This window comes from Durio zibethinus, chromosome 18 (genome assembly GCF_047325235.1).
Source record: "Durio zibethinus cultivar Kanyao isolate XHJ-2024 chromosome 18, ASM4732523v1, whole genome shotgun sequence".
Classification (NCBI taxonomy): domain Eukaryota; kingdom Viridiplantae; phylum Streptophyta; class Magnoliopsida; order Malvales; family Malvaceae; genus Durio; species Durio zibethinus.
In genome coordinates, this window is record NC_143179.1 from 711,123 (window position 1) to 734,155 (window position 23,033).

Here is a 23,033-nt window from a genome sequence, read left to right on the forward strand (position 1 = left end):
CTTTTAGAGCTATGCTACCAGTAACCGTTACAATGTTTGAAATGGGGACACTTTTCCTAGCACAAGAGATCTACCCGGCCATGGCCCTATACATGGGTGGCTCATGGCAACCTAAGTCCTGGTCATGACCCTATACAAGGGTGGCTCATGACACCTGGTCTGCGGGCCTCAACCTCTGGCTCACCTGCTGGTCTGCCTGATGTGCCTGGCGCGCCCGCCCAGAGCGTGACACTCGCACTACGCTTATTAAACGCACAAATAAAAATCAATATAATTATGAAATAATGTTATATTAATGTTTGTATATATTTTAATAAACAAAAACACACGAAAAGTACATTAAGTATTTGCTTTCAAAAGCATATTATAGATGAGATATTACAAAAATTATATTGATATATAATTCTTATATATGTTAAGCATAAAATCTTATTCTGTGACGGATATAGGAGAGTAAGTGATTTTTTTTATTTACTCATTATTTTTATTTAAAAATAACAAAAAATCCAGTGATATCTATCTTATGCTTAAGATTGACATTTCTTTCCTGATTGTTTAAAGTTGTTTTCCTTCTCAATAATGCACTGTATCAACTAAAAGACTTAATAAATACATTAATCTCACCAACTAAAATATTTCAATATATAAATTATTTTGGGAGCTTAGGGCTAAAAGTTAAAAAAGACAAACCTACCACAAAGTTTGAAAAATGAATAGAAACCAAAAAAAAAAAAAAAGAACAAATATCATCCATGCACTTTCCCTATTCCTAAAAATCAGATAAACATGCTATTTTGCTATAGTTTATTGGATTGCGGGAAATTAATAATAGTACTTGACAGACTCCTTTTGCAGCAAGCATTTTAAGAGAGATAATAAAAAAAAAAAATTGTTGACTTAATGAAATTGCAAAAATTAAATAGGATAGGCGACAGAAAATCATTACAGCCATGATAATCCACGTGCCAGTGCATCATGATGATAGCATTGCCATTTAAGCATATTATATTTCCTGAAATTTCTGAAAACTATTCTTCTTCACTTTTTCTATACATTGGTCCTATATACAAATCGTGTTGCAACCATTACAGACGAGTCAAGTAAAATATGTTGATGGCTTGGAACTGTACCTGGTACGTATAGAGTTTGACATATATCAGAGGCATTTGCTGATTTACTCTACTATAATGCTTTAATGCTATGCTGTACAAGATAAAGTCTTGGGAACATATTCAAGCACCAAATTAAGATAGTGCTCATCCTTATTAGTCATTGAAAAGTAATGCTTGAGTGACACAAAATTGGGATGATAAAGTAGGCGAATTGTTTGCAACTTACAGGAGGAAGGATTCTAGATTCAATCTTAACAACAATCGATAAAAATAATATTCTTTCTTTTCTTGTCTTCTTTGTAATTTTTTGCCTACAATATAATAAAAACTTTCGTCACAATGAATTATGAAATTTGTTTAATGTCAACATATTTTTATACAGCTTTGCCAGTTTGGGCCTTTGTGACACTTTCAATTAAATATATCCCAAACATAGTATAAAAATTTTATTGTGTTGAACAGTTTGAAACGAAAACATTAATAATATTTTTCTTTCAAGTCAAAGGAAAACTATAAAAATAGCTTAGTTTGATATACATAGACAGGTAAGAGTTGCCTTAATTTCATAGTTCAAACACAAGGTAGGGAATAATTGATTGATTAAGTTCAAATTTGATGACCAAATTGGGAATAATTGTGTTGTTTCATTACAAGCCCCAAATTGAAAATTTCTTAGGATGACCAATTGTTTTAGCTTTCTCCAACCAACCTTATTTTAGCTGTCAAGGTAGGGAGGATTGGGTGAGGCCACCAACATTAACCCCTTGGGCAGTCAATATATTAGCTCACCTGAAAAGCTTTTCAGTATTGGCCGAAGACTATCATTTAATTTTTGTTTCATTTCTTTGATTCTTTTTCTTTTTTCTGTATTTTCTTTGGGTTTCTTGTGAACTGTCTCATTTATCCAAACCCCAACAAAACTCTTCTTTCGTTTAGGGAAATTAAAAACCAAGTCAAGTAAGCCCAATGCCCCAAAACAGGCTAAATTCACATGCATGCAAATTTAACTACTTGCTTTTGCTTCGTCAAGGATACCCAATTTGGTATTTGTTAGTTCATCTCCTTTTATATCCTTTCTTCATTTAACCTCAGGCATCTCAGTTTTCCTCTCAACTTTCACCATTCTTCCTCTCAATGGAATTGCCAGTGAAGTCACCGGTTTCCGGTGGCCAGAAACTTCCATACAGGGTAGAAACTAAAAATTTGTCTTACAAGTTAAGAAGCAAATTTGAAAAGTTCAGATTGAATTTTTGTGGCCGGATTAATCCAGATAGAGCTACCAAGTTCATTTTGAAGGGTGTGAACTGTGAAGCTAGGCCTGGACAGATTACAGCAATTGCTGGACCAAGTGGAGCAGGAAAAACTACATTGCTAGAGATTCTTGCTGGAAGGATACCACCCTGTAATGTGGCATCAGGTGAAGTGCTGGTCAATGACAGACCTGTTGATGTTAAACTGTTTCGGAGAGTTTCAGGATATGTTACCCAAGATGATGCTCTATTTCCACTGCTTACCGTTGAAGAAACGCTCATGTATAGTGCGCTTTTGAGGCTACCAGGAGGGAGGAAGGAAGCCAGTTCTAGAGTGAAAGGGCTATTGAAGGAACTTGGATTGGAGCATGTGGCAGCTTCCAGGATTGGTGGGGGATCAAATAATGGGATTTCTGGTGGAGAAAGGCGCAGAGTATCAATTGGAGTTGATTTGGTTCATGACCCTGTCGTTATCCTGATTGATGAACCAACTTCAGGATTGGATTCAGCTTCAGCTCTTCAAATAGTGACACTGCTAAAATCAATGGCAGTTAATCACGGTAAGACTATTATTTTAACCATCCACCAACCAGGTTTTCGAATCCTCGAGCTGTTTGATCGCATTGTTTTGCTTTCAAATGGATTTGTCGTTCATAATGGACCATTGAATCTTCTGGAAGAGAGGCTAAAGTTTGCTGATCATCGCATCCCTCGTCGTGTCAATGTTCTTGAATTTGCCATCGATGTAATAGAAAGTTTGGCCGTTTCAAATTCTGTATCTGAAAGTAACTTAAACCGTGAAGATTGTAGAATATTGAGGAGCCCCATCCATCTTGAAAGAAAGCTTCTCTTCTACCCGAATTCTCGGTTGGAGGAGGTTTTGATATTAGGACAAAGATTTTGCAGCAACATATTTAGAACCAAGCAACTCTTTGCCACAAGAGTTATACAAGCCTTGTTAGTTGGATTTGTACTTGGAACCATATATTTCAATGTTGGAAATGATACAGGAAGGATTGGCTTACAAACTCAAACAGGATTTTTCGCCTTCACTCTCACCTTCTTGCTATCTTCCACAACAGAAGGCCTGCCAATTTTCTTGCAAGAGAGAAGAATTCTAATGAGAGAGACTTCGAGAGGAGCGTATAGAGTTTCCTCCTATGTCATAGCCAACACCATAGTTTTTCTTCCTTTTCTTTTGATGGTTGGCATCCTCTTCACATCACCAGTTTATTGGCTAGTTGGCTTGAGAAGAGACAACATTGATGGGTTTCTCTACTTCTCCTTGGTGGTTTGGATGGTTCTTTTGATGTCCAATTCTTTTGTGGCATGTTTCAGTGCTCTTGTGCCAAACTTCATTATGGGAAACTCAGTGATTGCAGGTCTGATGGGATCTTTCTTTCTTTTTTCAGGGTATTTTATAGCTAAAGATAAGATACCAAATTACTGGATTTTCATGCATTATTTGAGTTTGTTTAAGTACCCGTTTGAGTGCTTTATGATAAACGAATTTGGAGGAAAACAAGGCCAAAAGAGATGCATAGAATATGAGAATGGAGAATGTCGTTTATTTGGAAGTTGGTTCTTAAGACAGCAAAATCTGGAAGATTCACACAAATGGAGCAATTTAGCTGTGATGTCGGGCTTCATAATAGGATATAGAGTGCTTTGTTTATTGATTTTGTGGCATAGATGTTATAGAGCAAGACACTAGATCATCTTTTCTTCTTTTTTTCGTTGTTATTATTATTTAATAGCTATCATTTTTTTTATTCACTGATCTAGCATATGACTTTATGCAAAATCTATCTGCTTGGTTTATTTAAATTCATTCAGGAATTATACCTTGTTCATTTTTTTGTGACTGGAGGAAAAAACAAACTCCTCAAAACAGTGAAGAGATTGATTCATTACAAAATACACAGAATAATGAAAATACACCTACAGCTTTCTGTTTATAATGGAAAGAAGAAGCCGAGTGAGCAAGGAAGAGTTCACTCACCTGAAGTCACAAAAGTATTGTTCATATACACTCTGGCTTTGCAGTATTTTTTCTTGCACATTTTTCCTTTTAACAAAACTCAAGTGAATTTAAAAAGAATCAAAATATAAAGGCCTAATTGATTACAACTTACATAAATTTATAGCATTTTCAGGTCCCACAAGCAGAAAAGATGAACAAGGTATAATTTGGCTAGCAATTTCCAAAGCCCTGACTCTTACTCAGAAAAAACCAGGGAAAAAATTTCAGAACACTAGCCAATGATTACCAAAACAATATATACCAACCTAATTGCTTCGGTCATATATTGAATTGAATGTCATTGCAGCATAAGATGTGGAGATACTTTCTGATGATGGAGAATTCACCTCTTTGCTTGTGCCTTCAGAAGTCATGTCATGTTTGTCTTTTTGGCCTCTTAGACTCGTGAATTCCGAAAGCAAGCCAGGTCTTGATATATCCCGGTCATCCACAGCTTCCTCACCCATTAGCATCTTCACCACTTCAGACATGGATGGTCGGAGCTTTGGCATGTCTTGGGTGCAAAGTAAGCCAATCTTTAGGAATTTCTGAGCTTCTTCATCATTATGCTCTCCATTCAATGATGTATCAATCAATTCCACTAGTTGTCCTCGTTCATACAGGTCCCACACCTGCAGTTGTATATCTACTAAGCAAGGAGACTCCAAATCTTAAATCTAACACCAAAGAACCAAATGGAAACAGATGAAGCTCAGAGTACACAAAATACAGTACACATGTTGATTGGGGATAATGAGGCACACTTCCACTGTTCCACATCATGCAATTTATCTACACACAGATGTTTCTAAGATTAGGATAACCCTGAGAAAATCATTGTTATGCGTCCAACCTAAAACTAATTGGATATAGGTAGAGAGGCCCAACTTGAATGTAAAACCACAGGAAACTCCTGACTTAACAAACGTTGAATAATAACTTAACAGGCTCCCTCGTGTGTAGATCCATTACTAATAATCAAAACAGAGAGGCCTATCATGTGACAAACTCAGAAGGGATAACGAGCAGGAAGAATGGAACAAACATGGGTTTGATACCATGTTGAAAGTTCAACCTAAAACTAATTGGCTATACGTGGAGAGTCCCAAGTTTAATATAATACCACAATAAACTCAAGACTTAACAAATGTTGGATAATATCACTCAACAAGCACCAACTACTTTTTGAAATTAAAGGAGGTCCCATTTTGAAGTGAAACTATACATTGACGATAATAGTTTGGACTAATTACAACATTTATGCCATAGGTCCACATCCCCTATCTTAACAACTTGTTTATAGGCCATGTATCATGTACAAGCAATTTTGTTTCCTTCTCCAATCTTTCTTCCTACTACAGTCAATTACGTATCATGAAAGCCCTTTAAATAAGTCTTCCATATAGTAGAAGCAAGATGCTTCTACAAAAGGAAATAATCCAATAAGCCAAAAGAAGTTTTTTTAGTTTCTCCTCTCACTTCATGATGAATGAAGCTAATCTTTTTTTGTCACCAATTTACTGGTTACATGAAAAGAGAAAGGCTAAAATACTAAAAGAGGTTCTGAACTTCGCCACTTTATTTAGATAAAACCCTATACTTTTATTATACTCAAACAAACTCGTACTTTTTATTTGTATCCAAATAAGTGCTTATTTCAAACAAAAAATTGATTTATGTTAAAGGCTTATTTAGGTAGAAATTAAATGCTAAGCGCTTATTTGGATACAAATTAAAGTTTAAGGACTTATTTGGGTGCAAAGTAAAGGTCAAGGGCTTATTTGGATGCAATAAAAGTATGGGAATTTATCTAAGTAAAGTGGTAAAGTTCAAGTTTTTTTTATTATTTTAGCCAAAAAGAAACTACATGTAGGGCTAGAGAAAGAGAAATATCTGATAATCATGGTAAAAGAATAAAGTAAGGATTAAAAATTAGAAAAAAAAATTACATGAAGAGGTGTGTACAAATGATCCCCATGATCGTAGATACAAAAAGCTTTCTTAAAACACATTATCAAACTCTTCAGTATATTTTTTTGAAATAAAACTATCATGAAATGGCCAAGTTAAGAAAACCATATAGCAGCAATTACTTATTTACTACAGCATAGTTTCTCTCCAATATTAAGGTAAGATAGCTTGACCCATGAAAAGACTGATGTTGACCCAAACATGGAAGACATTATCAAGAAACTGCCACCAGATAATAAATGAATGGTGATGCAATACAAGTATATCCAAATTGTCAAATGAAGTCAGCTCACATGTGAAAGAATTAATAAAGCAAGAATAGTCAGCACGACCAGTCTCAAAGAAAATAAAGATTCTTGTTTCTTTCAAATAGTTGATACATCTTTAACTGAGCTAAAGTGATTTTCCAACCCTATCAGACACATTTTTGTGGAAGATTTAAGGAAAATAAACTTAATATCTTCCAGATATGTTTTTTAAAGCCATATTTTGACAATTGTTTAAAACTAGAGTATCCACCAAATTTTTGGCCAAAATGGTGTCTTATATGCATGTGCTCATCCGCGGTCGCTCAGCATAGAATTCTAAAATGCCTAATCTCCCAAGAAGCGGTAATAAAGCAATGATTTTAGTTGGTTTCTACAGACTGACAATTTCATCATGGAATGTAATATGACTTGAATGGCAACTCCTTATGTGTTGGCTGTAGAAAGAAAGCCAAGTATGCAGTCATCGGCTTAGCTAAGTGGAGATTGATCTTAAAGATGGGACCCAAATCATGTGAATCTGCTATTTGACATCAAACAATAGAATAAGTACAGACATAAACACTTGAGCAATTCAGGAACCTATAGCCTTAAGCTTTTGTAAACAGGCGGATACACCTATGCATCCAATCTCCCTAAGAAATCCAACTGCGAAATACTGCATGGTTCTATTAACACTACATGGAACATTGGCAAGCCAAATCTACTTCCTTTGTCTTTTTGCAATTTCAACCTTTTTCTCATACTTCTCAGGAAGATCACTTGCATGAAAGTCTATCTTTAATACTATCAGGAGTATGTTTTAATATTTGTTTAAGCTAAAAACTGTAGAACCAATGGGGATTGAATTCATACATCTCACGTGGGTTATTATCTCTCCATGTGTTTCTGCATTGAAAGACTATTCAAGCTATGAGTTATGTGGATAATATGTAAAGACTCAAATAACCCTAGCAATGAAGGCTACAAAAATATAAGAACATAGGGAAATTCATACCCTTTCAAGTAGATATTGATCTGACAGAGGTAATCTCTTGTTTGTGTTGCATCTACCGCTAACAATTTCCAATAGCAAAACACCAAAACTGTAAATATCTGCTTTCCTTGTCAGCTGACCTCTTATAGCATACTCAGGTGCTAGATAACCTCTATATAAACCAGAAGGATACACAAACAAATTAACAATGATGAAAGGAGTTAGGTCTATTGTTAATTAAATTAAAAGGAGACCTAGATTAAAAGTATATATGGAAAGCTTGTACCGTGCATAACAGTTTCTAGTACAATCAGATTTTAACAGATCTAATAGCATTTTATGAGAGGCCTATGACAGTTTAAATCATAAGTTATCCATTACATATCACTCACTCACAAGAAAAATAAAAGTGACAACAGAAATAGGTTAAACATGATAAAGAGTAAAAAAAAAAAAAATTGGGTAAAACCAGAAGACCTGGTAGTTAGAAAAATCACCAACCATCCCACAAGAAAAAGACGTATACTTCATATTAAAAACAGTTAAAATGACTATTCTAGAAGATTATGTCAAGACCATATTTTATTGATACTTTAAAATCATCATGTAGCCCATAATATTTAGTCCCTTCAATAAGAATGAGAGATAGAACTGACAAGTATATACAGCAATATAAGAACTTACGTTGTTCCGGCAACACGTGTACTAATATGAGTCAAGTTGTCAGGGAAAAGCTTTGCCAGACCAAAATCTGAAATTTTGGGCATGAGATTTTTATCAAGAAGGATATTGCTTGCTTTGATGTCTCTGTGAACAATATGTGGTCGAACTTCCTCGTGAAGAAAAGCAAGCCCCTTTGCAACATTAATGCATATGTTACGTCTTGTTTGCCAGCTGAATTGAATATTGCTACGGTTTCCGCCTAAAAGGTAAAAAGATCTTAAATTTTTACTGTTCAAGCAGTTAACAAACACAAACCAGATGGTAGAAATTACCAATAAGAGTTTGTGCAAGGCTGTTATTCTCAAGATATTCATAGACCAAAATTCTGTGGCTTCCTTCCACACAACAACCATACAACTTAACCAGGTTTTCATGCTCTATATCTGCAATTACATTTATTTCTGTCAAGAACTCTCGCACCCCTTGCTTTGAGTCAGCTGACAGAACCTTTATAGCAGCCATGGTCCCATCTCTGAAAGTTCCCTGTTAAATAAAAAATGATTGGTAGCATTGGATGTTAAAAGAATAAAAAAGGCTTAGTTTATTTAAGAATTTATTAAAGCCTTATTCTAAAAAAAGAAAAGAAATTGCAATCACCTTGTAGACAATACCGAAACCTCCCTCTCCAATTTTGTTGGAATAATGAAAATTTCCAGTTGCCATTTTCAGTTCCTTGTAAGTAAACAGTGTAGTGTTCTGAATACCTGAAACCTCTGTAAAATGAGTATGCATTAGGAACATTTGGAAGCACAAAATAGATATAGAAGGAACTAGGAAGCATTTTCCAGGATGGGAGGAAGCTTTTAGCTGAGTGAGGTAATATTCCATATCTAGCTCCAGATGATTTTAAAGAAGGTCAAATCTAACAAAGAGTTCAGAAAAATTTAGCCATTCATCAGGGCTACCAAACATAATTTTCCCTTTTTCAGTGTTATTGCAGGAATTACGTCAAAGTCGCATAAAATTCGCACAATTTAGTAATCCCCTTGCCTAGCCAGACTTTATAGCCATAGGCCCTTTGCTTAGGATTGTTAGTTCCAAACAGTGACAGGACATTAAATAAGTTTAGCAGCATACCTTCATCAATTTCTATTGTCTGTTCAGCTGAGGAAGCTGTCTTCTTTCTCGAAAATAAAAATGAGAAACAACTCATCACCAGCTTCTGTTCAGCTTGAATGCCTTCACGCAAATGGAAACCCTGCCCAGCCAATTTAAAGCATCAAATAAGAGTCATCATCTTCTAAGCCCATCAGAAAGAGTATATCATTGCCTTATTATATCCTAATTAATCATTGTAGCATTCCTATAGAAAAAATAGATATATAAAAAGGTCAATCTATCTCTGTGAGTACAATGATGATCAACATTGACCTCCTAAATCATTTCAGCTTTATGCTTTCTATGATTGTTTAAGAATGCAGAAATCAACATCATATTCATTCTCTGCTATTAAAGTTATTTCAAACCTGTACACAAAAACCTAAGTAGCACTAGTTTAGCATCTTAAACCCACGTCTCTGGAAAAGCAAAGAAGCAATGCCATCATGCTTTTTTTATAAGCTCCATGTTAAGATCAAATAAAACCTTTTCCATTGATTAGATTCATAGAAGCATCAAGGCAGAGAATTTATGCATGAAATATGACTTTTCAGTATGTTAGGCACTAAAAAGGAAAACCTTTGGAATGTTCTTCAAGAACCCATAAACAAACGCAATAGCAAGAGCTTGGTGAACCATTATAGAGATGTTCATGTAACAGTCTAACTGCATGCAGAAAGCTGGAGAACTTAAAATTATTCCAGATTCAATGAGCAGCACCAAGAGTCCAGTTCAATTTCTTAATGGTGAAAAGTAGCATACATGAGTTGAAAGAGTTCTTCACAAGAAAATGATCATTGAACTATTTTGAGATAGTATTCCAAATGTGTAGAATTAATCCAGGCACTAGAAGAAAAAGAGGCAATTGTGATCAAACAGGAGCAGAAAAGAGTGGCAGAAAACAGAAGACGATGAAAACCATAGCAGACATACCTAATTCCACTTAATGATGGAATAAAAAGAAACAATCGCAGTGGATATTTTGTTCAAATTAGATAATAGGCTAGAGATAGTCCATCCTTTGCACATCAAAGAAAAAAAGACAGAACTGAATGAAGGATAATTTAAGTTTAAAAAGAAGTCCTACATAAATGGATGATAAAAAAATTTTAGTTGAAAAATCAGCTCAGGTAAATCTAAAGAGGATTCTGAGTGCAATTACATTAACAAGATGAGCAATTGAACTGCCAAATGTGTTTTGCCTCCTAATATTAGAAACATACCTAAATTTGCTTGAAAGTTGAACGGTCAAGGAGAAGACTTAAAGATCTCCTGGAAAGTCCCCACCAGTTCAAACTCCCAAAACAGGTAAAAAAAACTTCTCAATTCTCCACAGTTTTTGAGCACATCAAGAAATTATAATCTAATCAATAACATCTACAACTACAAAAAAAGAAAAAAAAAAGATCATATTTTGAAAGGGCAAAAACAAAAAACATGGTAGCCGTTGTAAAATCTTCCATTACACAAACTTGAAACTTCTAAGAACCAAAACCTTTCATTAGAATTCAAGCCAAAACACTACAGCATTAGCCCCAAATGACAAAACCAAAATATATATATATATATATTCATTTTCCTGTTTTCCTAAGAACATAGAGAAAAATTGAATCTCGAATTTTTTTTTTTTTGTGTCACAAAGAATTAAAAAACAAAACAAGAAAAACAAACAGCTGTAAAGACCAAGCATCCCAATTTGGTCAAGTAAACTACTTTTTCCGTATATCCAAGCAAACAAACCAAAGCCAGACAGATTTAAACCATAATTCTTTTTTTCTTATTTCTTTAATTATACTATATTTTCTTGGCAACCAAACAAAACCCAGATTAGAAGCTAACCTTAGATGCTTTTTAGCTAGATGCAACAAAGATTCAGAAAACCTTAAAATCGTGTAATAATTGAGTTATGCAGTTAATGCTGGTCTTTCTCGAGTATAACTGGACAACAACTGCAATAAGCAAAACAAAGGGAAATTTTCTTAGTCCTCCCTCAGGTTTTAAATAATATACTTTTCGTCCCTAAAAGTTCATTGAAACTTTATCAAGATTGTGATTTATGACGTCATTTTATATGTTTTATACTTTTATTGGGAATTTTAAATATATTTTTTACGTCTGACTTATGCTTTGGTTTGGATTTCTTACGTTATTAAGTTTGTAAAAATTTTTAAAAAAGAAATTTGATTACAATTCCCACTTGAAAGGAATGGCAAACGGTACAGGCTATGAGTTGGGAACTTTTAAAAGTCAAAATAGTCGTTCTCTCTCATTTGATAAGACTTGCACGTGGGACTTGGAATTTTTTTAATTTATTTTTTTATATTTGAACTTTTTTTTCGTCTTTAATAATTGACTTTCCTTTAAAAACTATAAAATTTTCATTAGTATTAATAAAGGATTTTGTTATAACGAGTAAGGTTAGTTAAGTTACCAGTTAATAATATTTGATGATTTATATACATTGACAGAAGGCAGGTTTTTTGAACTCAATTCCTCTCAAATTCGACGTAATTAATATTTTTTAACATTATATTTGATAATTTATATGTTTGTTAGGTTCAGTATCCTATTAAATATATATAAAATATAAAAAATTTATTAAATTAAAATTGTATCGATGTATTAAATATAAAATTTATATTTTATTTTTAACTTTATTCATATTTAATTTATTTAAAATCTAAAATCGACTTATTTAAATTATTTTAAAGATACATTAAATAAAATTTTATACTACTCACTTAAAATGATTCAAATTTAAAACTTATATCTAAAATATCTAAAAGTTCAATCAAAATTTGAACTGGATTTACTATTTGCTAACCAAATAAAGATAAAATGAGTTGAGTTACAACTTACAACAGCTTGATCAATTCAATTTAAATACAAATGTGGACAAGTTAAATCTGATTTTAGCTTTAATAAAAAAAAATTAGAAAAACAAATAACTCAAGAAAAAAGGTCAAAAATCATGAAGCAAAATTGAACTAACTTTTCCAATTTGTCATAAATTTATTTATTTTTTTTGTTCAAGAAATATGAAACTTTTTATAATGTTTGTCATCCAATATTAAACATGGAGATAAGAAAAAAAAAAATTTTTAAATGAAAGATTATGATGAAATGAAAATTTCATAAAGTATCTATTGATTGGACCAAGCCAAACTCACCTCATCAAACTCAATAAAATATTAATTTTAAAATACATTTTAAAATTAAAATAAATAATAAAATACTTTTATTAATTAAACTAATTTTAAATCCATGCTATACATGGATAAGCAAATGATTATAATATTCATTATATATGATATTTTTAATTTTAAAAAATTTTATTTGAGCAAATATTGGAAGGTTATGTTGGCATAATAAATACATTGTTATATTTAACATACCTACTTTTTTTATAATATTGAAAAGTCAAGTTTTGATTTCTGTTAAATATTTAAAAATATTATATGATTTAAAAAGTTACATAATAGCATTTTTCTATTTTTCATTTTTTTTAGTATTTTTATTACAATTATAATAGTAGAGGTATGTCAAACTTTTTTATGATTCAATTAAAATTTTATTCAATTGCTTTGAGAGAAAAGAAATTGACATAGGAATATATAGATTGTCCATATAATCTAATAGCCGTATGATGTTAAAATTTTACATAATTTTGAAACCCATTTCTCTTCTTTTTTTTCGTATTTTTATTTTTATTCTTATCATATTCATATTATATATTTATTAGCACAACAATTCATTTTTCATATAATTCAATATTCATATAAAGTTAAAATTTTTGGTAATGTTAAAATGCATTTTTTCTCCTTTTTATAATATTTTATATCTTGGTATCTACTTCTTTTCTTTTTTAGAAAGTAAATACTTATAAATTTTAAATTTGTATGTTGATAAAAGAATACAACAACAAAATTAAAATATAATTTTGAGCTGTAATATGTCAAAATGGATCACAAAGATTATTCCAACTATGATTGTTTTATTCCAAACATTAATTTAACAAGTTAGAGATATCTCTTTTTAAATTTAAAAATCTCAATATAATTTTTATCTTCATAAATTCCTAACAATTTTTTATTATTTGTTTTTTAATTTTAAAAAATATATATCACTTATTATAAGATCATTTTTAAATTCAAAATATATGTGACAATATTTCAAAAAAGAAAAAAAGATAGTGGCTTGGATTGTATCGATATCCTATTTTATATTATATTTTTAATATATTTTTAGTATATAAATTAAATAATATTAATTTATATATTTACACACATATCTAATCTAATATAGATTATATTATAGAATACATGAATATCTGATAAGTTATGTTACGTAGATATTTACATAGATAACCTATATTTTTAACATGTAAGATAATAATTTAATTTAAATTTTTAACCAAATAATCCCATTCAATAATTATTGCATTTTAAAAAATATTTGAAAGTTTAAAAATTAGATTTATTTTAATATTTCAAGAGTCTTATTTTAATTTAAAATTAGATAAAATTTATCTCAAACTCACTTTTTTCAAATATATTTAGAATAAAATAAATAATTTTGTTATTTCATTTTAAAAATGAACTATTAACCCATCTATGTATCTCTTTTTAAATTTAAAATATATATATTTTAGATATATCTCTAATAATTTAGATATATTATTTCTTTTTAAATATATATATAATTTAAATATATCTTTAACAATCTAGATATATTTGTTTTAAATTAAAAAATTTTAAACATAAATTTATTTTTATAAATTTCCTACTAAATTTTAAAAGACCAAATATCATTTTATTTTACTATTTAATGGATACCATCTTCCACCTTGATGAAATATTTTTGTGCTGAATTTCTCTTATTATTCTTTTAGTCCATCAATTGCACATACCTATAATATTAGTCGTATTTGTATAAAATAAAATATCATCTTCATCTCTTTCATTCATTATCAATTGCATATATTCTTTTTTTTATTTTGGAAAACTATTATTTTGATTCTTAGTAGTTGTTTAATGATTAAAAGGGATGTTAATTACAAAACATCCAATCGAGAGCTTTTAGGGTTTTCGTTGGCAATTGATGTTCCTTTTAAAAAAATACCATTGTGACAAAAGATCTCTTACCAAATTTCATTTTACTTGATCAGTAATTATAGTTTTACCATTAATTTGTGGGATTTTTGCACTACAATGACCTTATTCTAAAACATTTTTTTAGGAATAATAGGTTATATATTAAATTGAGGGAATTGAAACTTCAAAATCAAGCATCCATCAAGCAGAATAATAGTTTTATCAAGTAAAATCAATTAAAATTATAATGGCAATATTTAAATACTCCATTTTGTTTAACTAGATTATTGTAAGAAGTAAGAATTGAAGTATGTCCGTCTTATGCTACAACTTAACACCTTTTGATTTGTACAATGTAATAGTAAAATAATCCTACGTGAGTTTTTTTTTTTTTTTTTTGTTATGTATTGCTAATTGTTGTATCTATGAAATACATAAGTGAAAAGATTGAGTTAGGGCTACTCCATTGTGGTAGAAGTAAGAAAGTAAACTATAAAATAATACCACTTGCTTTTGTTTATTGAAAATATTAATCTTTATAAGATGATAAATATATCTACTTTGTTATTAAACTTTGTCATTTTATATTAATAACTTAACATTGAGACAGAGATGAAAAGTTTTTTTTTTTATAAGACTTTTCAAGACAGTTATTTACAGTATATACAACTTTTTAACTTTTAAAATCAAATTGTTCAAATAATAAAAAAAAGTATTTTCTTTAATTTTGTAATATAAGAATTTTTTCATCAAATATAGATATTTAAATGTAAAAGATAAAATAATAAAAATGAAAATGAAAATATGTATTTTTAATTATGAATGATAATTTAATTAATTTGCACTTCATTATATTTTTTAGCATTATCCAATTTATATCCTCAAACCTAGGAAAATGTTTATTTTTCAAAGCTTTCCATCATTTTGTAAATTTAAATATATTATTTTCAAGATTAAATTTGATAATTACATAAAATTTTAAAATAGTTTATACAATAATCTATTTTCACTTAAAAAATTAAAAAAAAAACAAGAAATTTAATATTTTTGAATAATACCTTTATGTTTTATGTTTGTTTAAAATTTAATATCATTTTATAATTATAATTTCAAATTAAATAAATAAAATTAATTCCAACACCATATGGATCACAAGCTAATTTAAATAAATAAAGCTAATACGTGCATTACACGAGTCATAAAACTAGTTTTTTAATATGTTTGATAACTCATACTAAATGCTACTTAATAAAAAAATTTTAACAAAAAATATTGAATAAAATAAATAGATAAGAAGTTATTTATCACTTAATACAAAACATAATCAGTCAATTTTATTCAAAAAATTATATTTGAACTAAATTATCTCTTTTAATTTTTATCCAAAATTATTTATTTTTAAACTTCAATACTTATATTTATCAAACAATATAATTATGTTTAGTACATAATTTTTATAAAACAAATTCAGTACTCATAAATTAAAATTCAGTATTAAAAGTTCAGTACTTATTTTTTTAGTTTATCACAGAACACATTAATTTTTAACCTTTGCTTATTTAATAATATTATTAACTCTTGTACCTAAATATATCATTTATCTTTTTATTTAAAAAAAAGATAAATAATAAAGTAAAAAAAAAATAAAACTTAGCTTCACTTATAACAGTCATGAATGATTATATCATATTTGTATAATATTTTATTATTATTATTATTATTATTTATATTAAATTTTTAATAAAATAATGAGATAATACACTCTATATTCTTTATAAATTTAAAGCTTTTGACTTTGACATAATTTATTTTAATAATATAATATAAAAAAGTCATGTTTTTGAGAATTAAAACGTGACCAACTCAAAATTGGCGACGCCAGTGCCCAGGGAAAAGATACCGTTATTTTACAAATAGAAAAAGACACCATTAAATCCATCAGTGAAATACCAATCCATGGAAAAAATGAAGGATAAAATACACAGTCCCTCCAAGTTTGCCATATGGCAAATAATTGTCAACTAATATTTTTTGTAATTGAAGTTGTGGCTTTCGGTAGTAACTATTGCAGTAAAGATTTTCTCATAACTCAATTTTAATTTTAATTGAAAGTTTTTTTTTTTGAAATTTTTTATATTTATAATTATTTTAAATTTTGATTAATTTAAAATTAAATTGGATCGATTTTATAAAGAGATTAAATTTTTTTAACATCTAATTTTTTATTCACAAAATTTTTAATCATTTGAATCAACAAACATTAATTATTTTAATTAAAAGTTATAGATTATAGGTATAAATTTTTTTTTGACTTACTAAAAAAATTCCAATGCACTTAATAAACACTTTATCACGTCACTTAGCTCAACCACTAAAAACAAAAGGATTTTTTTGAATCGTTTTTGTAAGTGACATTTCTTTTCAACGCTGGATAAAAAATTCCACACAACAATCTAAAGTCGCCAACCGCAAATTTATGTGCATGATTCTAGATAATTATTTAATACCTAAGTCATACTTGCATTTCAATTAATGTGATTGAGATGTGAAATAAAAATTATTTTAAAAACAAGGTATTTAAGGTTAATTAAAAGTAAAAAAAAAAAACTCATTTATGTGGTTTTATACTAAAGCAAGATGACTGAAAAATAATTTAAATATATATTTTATCATTAATTTTAATTTTACTATTATAATACTCAATTTTATTACTATAATAAATAATCTCATCTTATTATTTTTAATTTTATTATCTATCTAAATGAATCCTAAAATAAGAGGAACGAAACAATATTTGTTAAAAAAAAAGTCTAAAGATTTTTATATATTAACAACATCAATTTCGCTAACCGACTATTAGAATTGAAGGGTGAAACACCAAACTTTTTATTTAAAGTAATAAAAAAAATCATGTTGTTAAGATCAAATTTTAAATTTTAATAATTAAAATTTAAATTTTGATAATTTTAAATATAAAAAATTACATGTACATCAACCAAGTCTGCCTTCTTAATTAAACTGCCTAGTTATTACTATGTTCATCTACTCTTTTTTTTTTTTTTCTTTGTGAAATATATTTTCATTTGTGTGTGTGTCACTAAATTATATGTCAGTTTAATTACAATTTTATTTACAAATGCATATATATATATATAGTGACTTTTGATAAATTTTTATGATATTATAAGAGATATACATCAATTTCTCTTCAAGATGAATATGAATTTTTCATATAGATTACATAACATAGTTATTTAAAAATTAATATTATTATATACATTATAAGGTTAAATTTGTAAATTTCAGAAGCTAAATTATAGAGGACGATGGTGCATGTTTTATTATTTAAGGGAATTAATAAATTAACATAATATTAAATTGAGATGTGACAACATTTTAATGCTCTTTTATAACGTTTAAAATTTTCATTACTAATAAAATAATAATCTTAAAAATTAAGATGCTATAAAGAAAAAAAAAAAAAAGAAAGAAAGAGAAGTGGGAAAAAAATTGCTTTGTCTGCTTAAGCGTGTCAAAGTTCACTTGATTTTGGGATAAAACAAAGGACTCTTGGCTGCTGAGTCTTCGTTGCATTTGCATTCCTAGCTGGAAAATTATTATTATTATTATTATTATTTTACTTTTCACATGTTTATTTTGCATTTTGTTTCAATTACATTTTGTTTATTATTTTATTATAAATTAATTTATCATTTTAATATATTTTTAATTAACATTAATATGTGCATCATTTGTCCATTTTTTCATTTTTTTAGGATATTCAAAAACTATATATGTTTTTCTTTAGAATATTTAAAATTTTTATTTTTATGTTTAAAATTATTTGTCATAATTTTTCTTATTTTTTGATATTAAAAATTATAGAATTTTAATTTTATAAAAAATTTAAACTTTAATATTAAATTTACTAGTCAATTTTTTATATTTTAGTTTTGTAAAAATTAAAAATATCCAAATAATTTGAGAGAGAAAAAATATAAAATTTTAAATCTTACCCCATGATTAGACAAAACAAAGAAAAAATCTTCAAATCATTGAAGAGAGATATTTACCATTTTTGGTTCATGCAAATAATTTACCAAATAATCCAAAATACAATTTAAAGAAAAAACAATCTGTGGTACGAAAGGAAAACTTTAAAAAAATATATCAGTTGTAGTTTGTTGTTAATAATATTGGATCGTTGGATCGTGGGTTTGTTTTGAATTTTTAATTTCAATAATTTAAATTTATCATGCTTTAAACTTTAAAAACATAACCTTTAAAAGAAATAAAAAAAGAAAATCTCTAGTGAGGAAACGAACAAAGAGGGTTTTTAATAAACACCTAATTACGTTGCAATTAACGCATGTCAATATCCCATTGGCTAGTAGCTCTAATCACCCAATTAAAAACTTGTTTTATCATAAGATCAATGTACACAACCTCAGCTAATATTTTGATCATTTTTGTCCCACTTTTTTCTTCCCAAGTAATCCTTTTCTTTTCTCTATTGTTCGCACAATAAACATTACACCAGTAAATATAGCAACCAGAAGGGCATTATTGCCATTTCGTATAATTTCACGGCTCCCCTTAGCCGTCTCAATTATATATAGTGCTTTATATACATCTATGCGTACATGAGCTTTTCACAATTTCCTTCTCCTTCAAAGCTCTTCTCTTCCCCCGAAAATCTCTCACTCTCAACACTTATTCTCTTCGTAGATTTGTGTGTCTCTTTTATCTATCTGGATTTTGATTGATTTTTATTCATCTTGTAAGTCAAGTTTTTTTCTTTTTTTTTTTTTTGTAATTTGTTGGAAGATCAAATGTGATCAATGATTGTTTTTTCTCTGAATTTTTTTTTATATTAATTGAGGCCATTTTATGATCTGTGTATTTCTTAATTTTCTTAGATCTGCTCTAAATGTGAAAAAACTTAATATCTTGTTGCTTTGTTAGTTTTCGCTTTGGCTACATTAATCCGCTTATTAATTGGATCTGGATCTCTTTCTATTATTTTATGTTGAATTGGAAAGGTTTGCCTTTCTTTTCTTTTACATTTTCAAAGTAGTAATTTTTTCTTTACGTTGGATCTGGTAATTAAGATGAATATAAATTTACGGATCATTTCTCCTTTGTTCGTTGAATTCTGATTGCTAACATTTACTTGAGGGAAACAAAAAAAAGAAAGAGAAATGGTAGCTTTGGATAGTTTATTGTTCAATTTCCGTGGAAAATGAAGTACGGGAATAAATGCTAAGATAAATTTAATTTCAATTTGATGCACCAAAACAAATTTTTTTAAAAAAATTATGTGATTTGATTGCATTTGATGGCATGATCCACCTATGATCCAGGCAGATTTGTTTCTAAGGTTGTTTTTTTCTTCCCAATTATTTTGTTTTCTATAGAATGAGATCAGGAGGAATCTTCTGTCAAGATGGAATTTTGGTGACTTTGTCGGTGCTGTCTCGTGTGTTTGTCTTTATATGGTTTTGTATTTTTGACATGGTTATTTTAGGTTTGGGCATAGATTCTATGTTACTTTTTATGTATTTGTTTATGCAAGTGGGTACTAATTTTTATTATCTTTTGTCACACTTGTGAAATCAGGTTGTGTATTTCTTGTTTTTTCGAATTGGTTTCGGTATGGCTACTTATACCCCCAAGAACATCCTCATAACTGGGGCTGCTGGGTTTATTGCATCTCACGTCGCCAATCGGCTCATTCGAAACTACCCAGACTACAAGATTGTTGTGCTTGACAAGCTTGATTACTGCTCAAACCTGAAAAACCTCCTTCCCTCGACGTCATCTCCGAACTTTAAGTTTGTGAAGGGGGACATTGGCAGTGCTGACCTTGTTAACTACCTCCTCATCACTGAATCTATTGACACAATAATGCATTTTGCAGCCCAAACTCATGTTGATAACTCATTTGGGAACAGCTTTGAGTTTACCAAGAACAATATCTATGGCACGCATGTCCTGCTTGAAGCCTGCAAAGTCACTGGCCAGATTAGGAGGTTCATCCATGTGAGCACAGATGAGGTTTATGGGGAGACAGATGAGGATGCTGTTGTGGGAAACCATGAGGCTTCCCAACTTCTACCAACAAACCCATACTCTGCAACAAAAGCTGGTGCTGAGATGCTTGTTATGGCTTATGGTATGTCGTACGGGTTACCTGTGATTACAACCCGTGGAAACAATGTTTACGGTCCCAACCAATTCCCTGAAAAATTAATTCCGAAGTTTATCCTCTTAGCAATGAGGGGGAAGACTCTTCCAATTCATGGGGATGGTTCTAATGTGAGGAGTTATTTATACTGTGAGGATGTGGCCGAGGCATTTGAAGTCATTCTTCACAAGGGTGAAGTTGGCCATGTTTATAATATCGGAACAAAGAAGGAAAGGAGAGTGATTGATGTAGCCAAAGATATATGCAAACTTTTCTCAATGGATCCAGAGACGAACATCAAGTTTGTTGAAAACAGACCATTCAATGACCAGAGGTATTTTCTTGATGATGAGAAGCTGAAGAACTTGGGATGGTCTGAGCGAACTGTATGGGAAGAGGGGTTGAAGAAGACGATAGAATGGTACACCCAAAATCCTGATTGGTGGGGCGATGTGTCTGGTGCACTGTTTCCACATCCGAGAATGCTGATGATGCCTGGTGGTAGACACTTTGATTCTGAAGAGGGAAAAGGTACATCATATACTAGTGGTCCTAATACGATCCGAATGGTAGTTCCAACCTCCAAAACTAGTGGATCTCCCCGAAAACCAGCCTTGAAGTTCTTGATCTATGGCAGGACTGGCTGGATTGGAGGTCTACTTGGTCAGTTATGTGAGAAACAAGGTATTCCCTTTGAATATGGTAGAGGACGATTGGAAGATCGTTCATCACTTGTGGCAGATATTCAAAACATAAAGCCAACCCATGTTTTTAATGCTGCTGGTGTGACTGGTAGACCCAATGTTGATTGGTGTGAATCTCACAAAACAGAAACAATACGCGCCAATGTGGCTGGAACCTTGACCTTGGCAGATGTTTGCAGAGAGCATGGGCTTTTGATGATGAATTTCGCTACTGGGTGTATATTTGAGTATGATGCTGCACATCCTGAGAGCTCTGGCATTGGCTTTAAAGAGGAAGACAAACCCAATTTCATTGGTTCCTTCTATTCGAAAACCAAGGCTATGGTAACTACATTGGATATCTTTAGTCTGATTCACATTTTGTCTGTTAGTTTGTCTTACGTACTCATACATTTCCTCCATTTTTTTAGGTTGAAGAGCTGTTGAAAGAATATGACAATGTCTGCACCCTCAGAGTTCGGATGCCGATTTCATCTGACCTAAGCAATCCACGCAACTTTATCACCAAGATTTCACGCTACAGCAAGGTGGTCAATATTCCCAACAGCATGACAATCTTGGATGAACTTCTACCAATATCCATTGAGATGGCAAAAAGGAACTTGAGGGGCATATGGAACTTTACAAACCCAGGGGTTGCGAGCCACAATGAGATCCTGGAGATGTACAAGACTTACATTGACCCCAAGTTTCAGTGGGTGAACTTCACATTGGAAGAACAAGCCAAGGTGATAGTTGCCCCTCGAAGCAATAATGAGATGGATGCGTCCAAGTTGAAGAAAGAGTTCCCTGAGTTGCTATCAATCAAGGAATCACTGATTAAGTATGTCTTTGAACCCAACAAGAGAACCTGAGCCTAATAACCAGGTTTCAGCCATAGAACCTAAGCAAGCATTGACCTCTGCTTTCTGCATTTAGTATGGCCACGAATATCTATTCATTTGTTACTGCTGGCTTCCACCTCATTAATTTTTCTCAAACTATAACTTATTAGGTTTTTACTAGCAGCACCAGAGCTATATCCTAGTTTGCTTAGCATACCTTTATGAAAAAACTTTCTATAGGTACTTCACAATTTGTGTCATCTGCAGGCTGGCTGGCTGGTAGGTGTATTATTTTTGCATTTCATTAGTTGAATATTATGGCTTCAACACTCATGTACTAGTCTTTAATGGAAGAAATTGCATTTATCTCTTATTTAAATGAGTTAACAATAAGTTGAATATGATCTACTTTTACATTTAAACATTACTACTTTTTACTTTCAAATTGTTAAACCACGAAAGCAAAGTAAGACAGCCTTTTAACTTTGTCAAATAATACTACTTCTCTTTCTTCTTTTTTTTAAATTATTTTTTACTAAAAATAACTAGCTTAGTGGTAATATTTAGCTTAGGTCCAAAATAAAAGAGATGCATTGAGGAAGGTAAATAATGGATAAATAGAAATGTGTGGTTGAGCTGCATTAGGGAGTGGTCTAGTTGTCTCAAGTCTTTAAAAACTTCAAAGAGAAGCCTTTGAAGTACTAGCTGTCATTGACAAGGAAAGAATTGATCTAATTCTTTTAGGAGATGGAAACATGCCAATCTCGTTTACATTACTCGTAAACTTGAAAAGCAAAAATAAAACA

The 23,033-nt window shown here is 30.3% G+C and overlaps 2 protein-coding genes and 1 pseudogene across 2 annotated transcripts; 2 read left to right on the forward strand and 1 right to left on the reverse strand.

Annotated features, from left to right (window-relative positions):
• Positions 1-1,988: 1,988 nt before the first annotated feature.
• LOC111298871 (ABC transporter G family member 10 pseudogene) lies at positions 1,989-4,162 on the forward strand (annotated as a pseudogene).
• A 127-nt stretch (positions 4,163-4,289) lies between these two features.
• Positions 4,290-11,412, reverse strand: LOC111298872 (cold-responsive protein kinase 1-like). Its single transcript, XM_022893591.2, has 7 exons — positions 11,259-11,412; positions 9,399-9,519; positions 8,919-9,034; positions 8,594-8,804; positions 8,283-8,520; positions 7,620-7,770; positions 4,290-5,017 (listed from the first exon to the last, which is right to left on the reverse strand). The coding sequence occupies exons 2-7, from the start codon at positions 9,472-9,474 to the stop codon at positions 4,652-4,654; spliced, it is 1,158 nt and encodes a 385-aa protein (XP_022749326.1). The 5' UTR covers positions 9,475-9,519; positions 11,259-11,412; the 3' UTR covers positions 4,290-4,651.
• Positions 11,413-19,153: 7,741 nt separating this feature from the next.
• On the forward strand, positions 19,154-22,600 carry LOC149513584 (trifunctional UDP-glucose 4,6-dehydratase/UDP-4-keto-6-deoxy-D-glucose 3,5-epimerase/UDP-4-keto-L-rhamnose-reductase RHM1-like). The gene is made up of 3 exons (XM_089746903.1): positions 19,154-19,292; positions 20,132-21,727; positions 21,814-22,600. The coding sequence occupies exons 2-3, from the start codon at positions 20,168-20,170 to the stop codon at positions 22,255-22,257; spliced, it is 2,004 nt and encodes a 667-aa protein (XP_089603029.1). The 5' UTR covers positions 19,154-19,292; positions 20,132-20,167; the 3' UTR covers positions 22,258-22,600.
• Positions 22,601-23,033: the final 433 nt, after the last annotated feature.

What these genes read in the sequence shown, in the direction of transcription:
- LOC111298872 (XM_022893591.2), bottom strand. Translation starts at nt 9,474, where the DNA reads ATGAGTTGTTTCTCATTTTTATTTTCGAGAAAGAAGACAGCTTCCTCA. An exon ending in GTTTCGGTATTGTCTACAAG is followed by an intron (nt 8,805 to 8,918) that starts GTGATTGCAATT and finishes TTTATTTAACAG; the next exon opens with GGAACTTTCAGAGATGGGAC. An exon ending in ATCAATATCTACTTGAAAGG is followed by an intron (nt 5,018 to 7,619) that starts GTATGAATTTCC and finishes ATACAACTGCAG; the next exon opens with GTGTGGGACCTGTATGAACG.
- LOC149513584 (XM_089746903.1), top strand. Translation starts at nt 20,168, where the DNA reads ATGGCTACTTATACCCCCAAGAACATCCTCATAACTGGGGCTGCTGGG. An exon ending in ATTCGAAAACCAAGGCTATG is followed by an intron (nt 21,728 to 21,813) that starts GTAACTACATTG and finishes CCATTTTTTTAG; the next exon opens with GTTGAAGAGCTGTTGAAAGA.